The sequence below is a fragment of the Orcinus orca genome, chromosome 9 (assembly GCF_937001465.1).
Source record: "Orcinus orca chromosome 9, mOrcOrc1.1, whole genome shotgun sequence".
Lineage (NCBI taxonomy): Eukaryota > Metazoa > Chordata > Mammalia > Artiodactyla > Delphinidae > Orcinus > Orcinus orca.
The window spans coordinates 51,849,219-51,861,858 of NC_064567.1; the positions used below are offsets into that span (position 1 = coordinate 51,849,219).

The 12,640-nt window shown below is 40.5% G+C and overlaps 1 protein-coding gene across 19 annotated transcripts in view; it reads left to right on the forward strand.

Annotated features, from left to right (window-relative positions):
- ADAM22 (ADAM metallopeptidase domain 22) overlaps nucleotides 1-12,640 on the forward strand; it is a 246,631-nt gene that overhangs the window by 127,012 nt on the left and 106,979 nt on the right. For all 19 annotated transcript variants that reach the window (XM_049714741.1, XM_049714740.1, XM_049714742.1 and 16 more), the window contains one exon: nucleotides 5,774-5,840. In XM_049714741.1, coding sequence (XP_049570698.1) covers nucleotides 5,774-5,840 — 67 coding nt within the window. The remainder of the gene's footprint in view (nucleotides 1-5,773; nucleotides 5,841-12,640) is intronic.

Consider the following 12,640-nt stretch of genomic DNA (forward strand, 5'->3'; position numbering starts at 1 on the left):
CCCTGTGCTATGCAGCTCCTTCCCACTAGCTATCTATTTTACATTTGGTAGTGTATATATGTCAGTGCCACCCTCTCACTTAGTCCCAGCTTACCCTTCCCCCTCCCTGTGTCCTCAAGTCCATTCTCTATGACTGCAAACAATGACATTTTAAATAGAAGGTTTTTCAGCCCAATAATTAAAATAACAATACTTAGCAGACTTCCACAATACCGCAAACAAACAAAACCAAAAATTGCATGGGCTGATTTTGGTTTAAATTACAGACAGCCCTTTCTAGCAATACTTGTAGGTATAGAGGCTTGATTGAAATAGCTGCATAATTCCTGAGCAGAGGCTTTTCTTTGCTGTAATTCATGTGGTGACTCATACTCTCTAAATTCCTAGATTTTATAATTCAAAGAAAAATATTCCCTTGAAATTTGAATACCTGGAAGACTCAAAAGCTGTTTGTTTTTTTAAAAAAATTATTATTATTATTACTCCTACTACTATACAATTCTAACCGCCCCCCCCCCCGCCCCCCGGCCCCGCTTTTTTTTTTTTTTTTTTTTTTTTGCGGTACGCGGGCCTCTCTGTTGTGGCCTCTCCCGTCGCGGAGTACAGGCTCCAGACGCGCAGGCTCAGCGGCCATGGCTCACGGGCCCAGCCGCTCCGCGGCATGTGGGGTCTTCCCGGACCGGGGCACGAACCCGTGTCCCCTGCATTGGCAGGCGGACTCTCAACCACTGCGCCACCAGGGAAGCCCCCTCCCCCTTTTTGATCTCACTCCTGCTGGCTCCAGTAATGGGGGTTTACTCACAGGGCAGTGAAGGAGAAAGGTATCCAACATCACGGCTGGGCTGGAGGAAAAGACTAGATATAGGTTTTTGACATAGAAGCCATTTATGATCTAAGCCTGACCACAGTGCTTACCCTTGAATAGATCTCAGTAATAATGATCTTAAGGGAACAAAGAGTAAGCTGTTTTCAGGCAAGAGAAGTAACAATAGCAAAGATAATAAATCAGTTGTAAAGACTCCTAGTTCTGTTTCAGTGGTAAAGATTAGCCTCAAGCACTTTCTTGAGCTGTTTTGAAGAATTTAAATCCCCCTGGAGCACTCAACCACCCGATCAAATGGAACCGAAGGAATGATGATATTGACCTTTTCTGACCCTCATGACTTCAATCAACTAAAGTGTGGACTCTGTTGACCATTGCCCCAATTCTATGCTGAATTTTCTTCACCTCAAGCCCTTTCATGAATATGCATGTAACCGTAGCTTAAAACTTCCCCAGTTTTGCTCTTGGGGGAGACACTGCTTTGGGAAAGATCCCTGGTGTTCTCCTTACTTGCTGCAAGTAATAAATTCTTCCTTCTCCCACTCTTTGGCTTGAGATCCACCAAGAGAGGAACCACTCTTTGGGTAACAGGATTCACCACTGGCACAGCCCAGTTTCTCTCAAGTGACTGCTTATTTTTGACTTTCTGTTTCTCTTTTCTTCATCCACTGAATGATTCTTTTTTTCTGAATTTACTAGTTCAGATTCCCAAGAGAGGGAATCTGGCTGGCTCTGCTGATAAACGCTGACTCTGTAGGGTAATTTTTCGCTCTCACTGCTGGAGAAGTTGTTGGAGACTGATAGCAAGGTTAGGGGGCAGTTTTTTGCAGACATCTTTCTGGTACCTCTCCTGTTGAGGGTATGGTCTTGGATAAAGAGTGGGATGTGGATGGTGGAGCAATGATAGGTTTTGCTTCAGCATATCTTGACCATGAAGCTTCACTATTTTGTTCGAAACCTTGGGAAATTTGTGAAGTATCCAACATACTCATGATAAAAATTATATTAAAAAAAAAAAAAAAGACAGGGGCTTCCCTGGTGGCGCAATGGTTGAGAGTCCGCCTGCCGGTGCAGGGGACACGGCTTCGTGCCCCGCTCCGGGAGGGTCCCACATGCCGCGGAGCGGCTGGGTCCATGGGCCGTGGCCGCTGAGCCTGCGCGTCCGGAGCCTGTGCTCTGCGACGGGAGAGGCCACAACAGTGAGAGGCCCGCGTACCGGGAAAAAAAAAAAAAAAAAAGACAGCTGTCTGTTGGCTATACAACACCTATTCTCTCCACCCTGTAGTGTTGTTCACCTCTCTCTGAGTAGCCATGATGTTCATGGGAGGAGGAGAGAGGGGGGGAGGAGAATCTTGATTGTTCAGAGACAAATGTCCTTGTCAAAAGACTGGCTTTGGGGGCTTCCCTGGTGGCGCAGTGGTTGAGAGTCCGCCTGTCGATGCAGGGGACACGGGTTCGTGCCCTGGTCCGGGAAGATCCCACATGCCGCGGAGCGGCTGGGCCCGTGAGCCATGGCCGCTGAGCCTGCGCGTCCCGGCCTGCGCGTCCGGAGCCTGTGCTCCGCAGCGGGAGAGGCCGCAACAACAACAACAAAAAGACTGGCTTTGGCAGGGCCAAGTAATGTAATCCTGGCAAAACATACTTGAGAAGATGAATGCTAGAGGCTTTTCGTGGAGAGTTTGCTGACTTGTAAAGAAATACGAGGCTTTTTTACCTTGGGATATCTTTATCTGCATGAGATGCTTAGATCTGCAGCAGCCATGTTAGGGTCATGAGAGGAGCCAGTTACAAGTACACGTCACCCACCATTCTAATGGCAGAGCAAAAGGATGGACATGCTCCTGGTCTCATTAATGGTGCTGAGATACCACATGAACCAGCCCTGGAACCGCTGTGATGTCCAGTGGAAAATTACTCTGCTGCAATGGTTGCCTACAAGTATACTAGCTAGCAAGCTATCCCAGAAGTAAGGGAACAAACAGCAAGCCCTCACAGACCAAATTAAAATCCTCAAATCACATAATTTGCTAAATCAAATTAAAGCACACAGTGAGAAGCAAGAGGAAAGAAAAGGGTAGGTTAGCACGCTTAGGATAGGGTGCAAGTGGGGTGGAAGGACCACTCTAGCTAATGTGTACTGGGATACCCTGTATTCTTAGGATCTGCTTCTCTCTCTGCTGCATCTGCCTTCGCTGCTGATATATAGTTACAAGGACCAGAGATGAGGTTTGGGCAAGCTCCACAGATGCAAGGTGGCCTGAGCTAATGACACCCACGTGCTGTATCTGAGAGACACAGGGACAAATATGCTTGATCAGGAGCTACAGCCTGCCAATTAGCTTGATGAACAACCATGAATTCTGTTGGTTCGGAGAAAACATGGGGCAGGAATGGGTGTCAGTAGCAGTTCTTAACCAGGGTAGTTTTACCCCCCAGTGTACATTTGGCAATGTCTGGAGACGTTTGTGATTGTCATGGCTGGTGTGTGTGTGTGTGTGTCTGTGTGTGTGTGTGTGTGTGAGATGTGGCATCTAGTGGGTGGAGGTCATGGATACTGCTAATCATGTGACTATGCATAAGATACTCCCCAAGACCAAGAATTATCTGGCCTGAAATGTCAGTATTGTGGAAGTTGAGAAATCCTGGGTGTTACCAATAGGTGGTTGAAATAAGACCTCATAAATATTAACTGTTTATGTATAAGCATATCTTGCATATATAGCGTCTTTTATATATTTGTTATATCATGAACACTTATTACCCAGGTGCCTTAAAAATGTTACGTATCTTTGGTCATCCATCCCTTTCTATCAGTGTGAGGTACACATATGATCTTCTTACTTATGCTTTACACATCTTATGCATTCTGCCCACATCTAACAAAATTTTGCTTAGTAGCTACTTATCTATATTTAAAACATCTTAAAAAGTGTTTTGCCTATATTTTGTAAACTTTAAATGTATTCACCTACCAGAATTGAAGAGTTGCAGAAGCAAATTCACATCACACCTGCCCTGGAATTTCTAACAAGAAATGATATCAATGTCCTGATTATTTAAGCCACTTTTAGTTGTGTTTTCTACAACTTGCAGCTTAGAGTATTCTAGCTGTTTCCCCGTAAAGTCAATAGGAAAATGTATTCCAAAGACAAATGAAACAAGGACTTAGACTATAATTATAGGTTACCTAGATAGAGATGCAAGCATCAGATACTATAAGAAACTGACTCTCGTGCCTGCATTAATGTAATGCGTGTTTGATCTTTCTGTTTACATTCCAAGCAACTGTAGGCATAGTGCTTATCATGGTAGCTCTTGTGCTTAGAAATTCACCTTCTTTTATGATTGGGACAATTTTGGATGGTGACCTTCAGAGCACTGTGAAACACAGTTTTTTAGTTGGGTGAATGTTTATTAATAGAGGGGTAGATTTAGAAGTTTATATTTTTATTAATGTGAATTTTATCTACATTTTACTGCTTTAAAAATTTAAAGACTTTAAGACTGTTTATTGGAGTTGTGCCTTGAGGTGCCTCTGTTAAAGGGGAAATTTTTTCCTCTTATATAGAATTAAAGAGAAGTATATTTAAGATGATGTAAACATTTAAAAATTATACAAGAAGGTGGTGGTTGTTTAGGAGAGATTTCAAAAAAGCTTATGTTAAAAGGCTGAAAGTATATTCTTTTTCATTTCTTCTAACTTTCTTTGCCTCTGTTTAATTTTTTTGTGGGGGAAACTAATATTTTGTTAGATAAAATATCACACGTAATATATGAGAAATGGTAAAGTATGGTAGTAAATCAAAAGTGTTTGATAAAAAGCTAAAACAAGGATGTGGGGTGTGAGAAGAGTCAATAATTTCAAAGTTCTGGGGAAAGCAGTTGAAATGATGGTGTTGATGTTAGCTGTAGTGGAAGGCTGTGGGCTGAGCAGGTGGTGGGAATGGGTGAGGGTCAGAGAATTCAGCCTTGGCATGTTAAGTTTGAGATGCCTATTAGATATTTAAGCAGTGATGTCCAGTAGGCAGTTACATCTACAGTTTGAGAAAAGGTCTGAATTGGAAATATATATTTAGAAATTGACAACATCTTAATACTTAAAGACATGAGATAGGAAAAGAGCACCAAGGAATGTAGGGAGACTAGCCTCCTAGGAGTACCCCACTATTCAAAGGTTAGGGGAGAGAAACAGCAAAGAAGGATGTAAGGTATAATAAAAACTTTTAAAATCTTCACACACAAAAAAGCTAAAGTAAAAAAGGGAAGAATAAGGTGTCTTAAAAATAATGGTAGTTTCCTAGAATTGCTGAACTAGATTGGTGGAACTAGCTCTGCTAAGCAACGGGGTGACAGGTGATTTAGTCAGTTTAGCCTCATATGCTTTTACAAGTACTAGGCTGTGTGTGTGTGTGTGTGTGTGTGAGAGAGAGAGAGAGAGAGAGAGAGAGAGAGAGAGAGAGAGAGAGAGAGACACGTATAAAGTTTTATTTTTGTTTTAAAATCTGGATTAAAGAATCATTCAAGCTGGGCTTCCCTGGTGGCGCAGTGGTTAAGAATCCGCCTGCCAATGCAGGGAACACGGGTTCGAGCCCTGGTCTGGGACGATCCCACATGCTGTGAAGCAACTAAGCCCATGTGCCACAGCTACTGAGCTTGCATTCTAGAGCCCGCGAGCCACAACTTCTGAGCTCATGCGTCTAGAGCCCGTGCTCTACAACAAGAGAAGCCACCGCAGTGAGAAGCCCGCCCACTGCAACAGAGTAGCCCCCACTCGCCGCAACTAGAGAAAGCCCACGCCCAGCAAAGAAGACCCAACGCAGCCAAAAATAAATAAATAAATTTATAAAAGAAAAAAACAAAACAAACAAAAAGAATCATTCAAGCTGGAATGTTGTAAACTTAATGGTGATTTTCAAGGTCCTCTTTCATCATCATTTCTTTCTGTTGCAGTGATTTGCTGTCCTCTGAATATGTGGAGAGACACATTGAACATGGAGGGAAGACTGTGGAAGTGAAAGTAAGTAAAATTTTTCTCTTGGGGGAAACTTTTGAGAATCTTTTAAGTACTGATTATGATTTTAATCTTCAGTGATACTTCCAATGTAGTTTTGGGGTTTTTATATTTCAGAATTTATCAAGAGAGGGTGTCACTGACTTAGGGAAAAATAATTAGTTACCAGAAAATGAATTCTTACTGTACTACCGGAATTGTTGGAGTTATGCTTTGTGGGATTAATATTACTGCAAGTAGTTCTCTTTTAGATTATGTCACAGAATATAATTTCTGAAATTTGCTTTTAAGGTTAGCGCTGAGAATCAAGAGATGAAATCTTGGGTCCAGGGTAGGTGCCTGGCTTTGCATTCATTTGGGAAAGATTTCTCTGGTAAAATTATGAACTTATTATGTCAACAGGGATGTCCCAGGGAGTTTTAAATCCCTGGAGACAAATCTCAAGATATTGGTTCTTGTCAGGTAAGTTCTGAAAAAGATTACATACCCCAAAAAAAAAAAATTTCTCCAGTTATAGGCATAAGAATGTATGTGTCTTTCATATCAGTGATGATGTTGTCTGAGGTATATGAGATCAAACCCCACCCAAGAGTTTCTTTAGAACCAATGTTTAGTATAAAGAGTTTTAGCTAAGTGTTTATTTTCTTCTGAACAGCATTCAGACTGTCTATTCTGCCTTATCAGAATTATAACGCCATATATATATATATATATATAAAAAGAAAGCAAATATGTATATTTGCTTTCTTTTTCTGATATTCATTTAATTTGTACTCATTTTAGAAAACTTGTTAGTGGAGAAAAATGTATCAAAAAAGGAAAAATCATCCATAAACTCATCACTGACAGATAAACTTTGTTTTCATTTTGTTGTATTTCCTTCTAGTATTTTTTTTGTCCTGTGCATGTATTTATATTTTCATATTTTACAGAGTTGGTGTCATATATATTTACAATATAGTATCTTGCTTTTTAACAGTAAACATTATATTGTAAACATTTTCTAAAGTTACTTTCCTTTAAACTTATGTCTACTGCTTTTCAATTTAAATGTATTACTGTAACAAAGTGTTTTATTTAAATTAAACTCTGTTATCAATAACCAAAATAAATTACATTGTCCTAGTCCAGTGACAAGTGAAGGGGATTGGATTTTGCAATTATATGTTAACTAAAAAAAGAAAACTTTTTATTACGGAACGTCTCAGTCATATACAGAGGTAAAAAGAATACTACAATGAACTCCTACATACCCATTATCCAGCATCAACAGTTATAAACATTTTGATAATCTTTTCACTCTCTACGTGTGTGTAGTATTTTAAACTATCAAGAGGAAGAAATTTTTCTCTACCCTTCTATATTCTTCTAGCTGCTCTGTGAATTAAATATACATGAGACAAATTAACAGGACAAAAATCAAGCAAAAGTTTGATAACATGTATACATGGGAGAGACCAAGAACTGAGTAATTTGCCAAAAAGGATGAAATCCTCACCTTAAATACCATCTTCAGCTAAAGACAAAAGATGTTGAGGGTAGTGGTTTGGTTTGGGACTTCAAAGAGGGGGAAGGCAATTCACATGGAGATGGAAAAGCAAATGTTTGGTAACCAGATGTTTGCTGGGTCACATAGAGACAATGGGACACAGAGAGGAGTTTTAGGAACAGACTTTGCTAGGTTCCTCCCTGTCTACACACCTAGTTCATCCTGTAGTCATCTGTGGTGATAGCTCCCTTCCTGGAACAGGTCCTCTAACCACACTCTTCGGGTAGTTTTAAGGAAGGTCCAAGTTTCTTCCTGAGTCAGTTGGGGTCTTGATTATTTTCAGCTCCAAATAATCCATATGCCAAAGAGACATTTTGGAGTGGCAAATTTTGTTCCTCTACAAAAGCAAATTCCAGACATTGGGACATTTTTCCCAGGAAATAAATCTTCACACATCTATACATCTCTAAATGATAAACACTTAAAGCAAAATGTTAATTTTTAAAAGTGATCTAGATATAATAATTATGCCAGTCCCTCTACAAGGTTATTCTAAACTTATTTGAAAACTGACTAATTGAATGTTTGATTGATTTATATCACTGTGTTACATCAGAAAGCATATTAGGATTCTTCTTAGTATGACATAAGAAAATGGAGCCATTTTGCTTATAGTTGGAAAAAATATTTAACTAGATTTAGAATCTCTGGACCCCTTTTAATCTCATCCTTGTTTATTTGATTTCATTTTCTATTTTGTATGATGCTTTTCAGAATGCAGAGTATATCTTATTCCTTTGCTAAATTAGAGAAGAGAGGAAACAGGCAGTTCACAATTTATTTCCGTTTACGTCTGTCAGTGGAATGATGAAATGCAAATATAAGCATGGAAGTTTGGAGGGTGTATCCAGCAATAGCTATCTGCTGTCTCTACAGTAGTATCCCTTTGCAGGAAACTTATATTAATCAACAAAGCATAGTCCACTCAGATCATTAGGCTCCATGGGTATATATAACACGCAGAACACGGGCTTCACCACACAACCACTGCTGATTCTCCAGCCTGAGAATTGCATTTTCTTCCTTGATGGTTTGCCTAACTCCCAAGCCTATCCAAACAGGGAAATGTAAATCCAAACTTCATCCAAACCCTAGAGCCAGAGGAATTTCTCCCATTAAGAAAACCACTTTGGGGCTTCCCAGGTGGCACAGTGGTTGAGAGTCCGCCTGCCGAAGCAGGGGACACGGGTTTGTGCCCCGGTCCGGGAAGATGCCACATGCCGCAGAGCGGCTGGGCCCATGAGCCATGGCCTCTGAGCCTGCGCGTCCAGAGCCTGTGCTCCGCAACGGGAGAGGCCACAACAGTGAGAGGCCCACGTACCGCAAAAAAAAAAAAAAAAAGAAGAAAAGAAAACCACTTTGATCTCACCCATCACCTCAATTTGTTTTTAGTCCATTTAAAACTCAAAACTCTCCTCTGGGTTTTTTCCAGAAATCATATTGAAAGCATTGAGTCCTGTCCCATCAAATCAAAGTCAGTAGCCAGTTATTTTCCTGCTGGTTTCCTCATGTCTTGCCCTCTGTGCTTAGCTCTTTGGGTGTTTCTTTTTACATGGAGTCTGTTAGGTCTCCATTCTTTACTAATGACTCAGAACTTTCTTAAGTTTCTCTATTTACTATACATTATGAGTCGAGTAAAACTGTAAAATTATAACATTTCATATTTTTCTTTTTCTTCCCTCTACTACTTAAAAAAAAAACCCAGAATATTTTATTCCTCTTTTACCTTCTACATTAGTTTGCTAGGGCTGCCATAACAAAGTCCCATAGACAGGGTGGCTTGAACAGAGAAATTTATTTTATTTTCTTACAGTTCTGGAGGCTAGAAGTCCAAGATCAAGGTGTCAGCAGGGTGGGTTTCTTTAAGCCTCTCTCTTTGGCTTATAGATGGCTGTCTTCTCTCTGTGTCTTCACATGATCTTCTTTCTGTGTGTATCTGTATCCTAATTTCTTCTTAGAAGGACACCAGTCCAGTCATATTGGATCAGGGCCCACCCTAATGACCTCATTTTAACTTAATTACCTCTTGAAAAACTCTATCTCCAAATATAGTTATAATCTGAGGTACTAGGAGTTAGGACTTCAATGCACGAATTTTAGGTGAATACAATATAAAATTCAGCCCATATCACCTTCCCTAAGAGGCCTATGAATGTTTTTCTAAATTGGCTTTTCTCCTGGCATTGAAGTGTTTGAAAGGGTATATGGGATCAAAGCAAAACTGTAGGTAAGAACTTTTTGTTTTTGTCAGTTGGCACAAACATCATATTGATCTTTTTTTCATATAAATTTATTCATTTTATTTATTTATTTTTGGCTGTGTTGGGTCTTTGTTGCTGTGCACAGGCTTTTGTCTAGTTGGGGCGAGTGGGGGGCTACTTTTCCTTGTGGTGTGTGGGCTTCTCACTGCAGTGGCTTCTCTTGTTGCGGAGCATGGGCTCTAGGTGCTTGGGCTTCAGTAGTTGTGGCACACGGGCTCAGTAGTTGTGGCTCACGGGCTCTAGAGCACAGGCTCAGTAGTTGTGGCGCATGGGCTTAGTTGCTCCACAGCATGTGGGATCTTCCCGGACTAGGGCTCGAACCCGTGTCCCCTGCATTGGCAGGTGGATTCTCAACCACTGCACCACCAGGGAAGCCCAATCATATTGATCTTGAGGATGCAAAATTAAAATCAAAATAATTATCAAGTCTGATTTAAACAATGGCTAGAAACCAGTCTGGTAAATGACTCTGCTCAGGTGTCATGGAACCTTTATTTGTGAAAATTCAGGTGCAGTGCATTTGATTTAAGGGTGTGAGTATGTATGTAGGAAAAGGAAGACATTTTCATGAAAAAAAAATACTTAATAGCTACTTTGGTGAATCTTTTAGATTGCAATTTTATTTTTAAAATCTTTTTAATTGTAAAATATAACACTGACACAAAAATGACTAAAGGGTGAACACCCGATAACCACTATCCAGTTTAAGAAATAGACCTTGAAGGGCTTCCCTGGTGGCACAGTGGTTGGGAGGACGCTTGCCGATGCAGGGGATACGGGTTCGTGCCCTGGTCTGGGAGGATCCCACATACTGTGGAGCAGCTGGGCCCCTGAGCCATGGCCGCTGAGCCTGCGCGTCTGGAGCCTGTGCTCCGCAACGGGAGAGGCTACAGCAGTGAGAGGCCTATGTAGCGCAAAAAAAAAAAAAGACCTTGGCCCACTTTTCCATGTGCTGCTTCCCAAGCCCAAGTCCCTCCCTCCTCCTCTTGTAAGACATGTAAACACTATCCTGACTTTTGTGGTTATTTTTTCCTTAATTTTGTTTATAGTTTTATCACCCAAGTGTGTCCTAGAGTTTAGTTTTGTGTGTTTAGGTTTTTTTTTTTTTTTTACTAAGTTTTTAAAAGTCTCCTTTAAACCATTGGTTTCCGCTTATCTTTCTCTTTTTATTCTTCCTTACAATTTATTGATATTTGTTGAAGGAATCAGTTGTTTATCCTATACAGTCTCTCACAGTCTGGGTTTTGCTCTTGATTGCAATTTTATATTTACAGTAAAAGGAAATATATTTTAGTGATCTTTCCTTAAGATAATGATTTGTATTATCTGCAAGACATTCTATGTCTCATGGAAGGTTGTTTTATTCCAATCATAGAGGTGAATAATCCTGATCTTGAAGTTCTATGTAAACCTTTTTTTTTTTACCCAAAGTTTACAAAGAAAGGCTTTAAGCAGAAAAAAACATGATAGATACTTTTTATTTGTTCCTTTAATAAAACATATTAATATCATCTTTCATTTCATTTATTTCCAACTCATTTAAAAATTAAATTTGAAATTTGCCCCTTAGTTGAGGGAGAACTTTTGTGTGTTTGACATAAACTTTAAAAAGAATTTAAACATAAAACCTCTATTAATGAGAATACCCTGGGAACAGAATCTTTTTATTTTGATTGTGGCCAACTATGGTTCTGGCTTCTTAAGACAAAGGAAACTGAAATTGATGAGTAGCAGTGAATGAGTCTAAACCATGCAGTTTGCTGGTTTTTTTTTTTTTTGCGGTTCGCGGGCCTCTCACCGCTGTGGCCTCTCCCGCCGCGGAGCACAGGCTCTGGACACACGGGCCCAGCCACTCTGCGGCATGCGGGATCCTCCCGGACCGGGGCACGAACCCGCGTCCCCCGCATCGGCAGGCGTACCCTCAACCACTGCGCCACCAGGGAAGCCCCAGTTTGCTGTTTTATTGTTAGCTAACTTTTTTATCTTGAAGTTGACAACTGCCAATATCTGGTCGGTCTAAGTCTCCCATTATATAGGCTCTGGTTAATCAGTATTATAATCCTAATAATAGTAATCACTAACATTTATTGTTCATGATGTGACAGGCGTATGAATTTACATATATTCAATCCTCAAAACAACCTCCGATTATAAATATAACTATTATCCCACTTGACAGGAAACTGAGGTACAGAGAGGTTACATAACTTGCTGAAACTAGCACAGTAAGGAGGGGTAGAGCTGCAGTTTGAATCTAGGTTATCTAACTCCAGAGCTGACTCTTAAACCATATTATCTATATACTATAGTATGTAAAATAGGATAGCTATACAAATTGATAGGTATTTTATGTAGGCTTATTATATACATATCTCATTTTTTGGAGGTCCCTAACAATTACTCCTTTATAGTCTTCTCTTTAAACTGAAATGGTGGTCTAAGTGAAGAGCCTTTAGGTATCCCTCTTAAATTTGGTTATGCAGTTGGGTAGCTTTTTTTTTTTTTTTTTTTTGCGGTACGCGGGCCTCTCAGTGCTGTGGCATCTCCCGTTGCGGAGCACAGGCTCCGGAAGCGCAGGCTCAGTGGCCATGGCTCACGGGCCCAGACGCTCCGCGGCATGTGGGATCCTCCCGGACCGGGGCACGAACCCGTGTCTCCTGCATCGGCAGGTGGACTCCCAATTACTGCGCCACCAGGGAAGCCCGCAGTTGGGTAGCTTTTAGATAACGTCAGTTGCCTTAGGCAAAAATGGTAAAGACACACTCTAGTACAAAGTCTGTTTTATTTTTCATATCTCAGGAAAATAGCCATAGTAGGAGTTTTAGAATACTAGGAGAGGAATGGTAAATCCTCTAGATATGTATGGATGGGGGAGGAAGTGGATTTCCTTGGAGTCAAAAAGTAAAAATAGACATCTTGGTAAAGATATGATTAATTGTATTATTACCAATGAAAGATCATGACCAGTCATCAATATTATTAGTTCTGATAGTGTT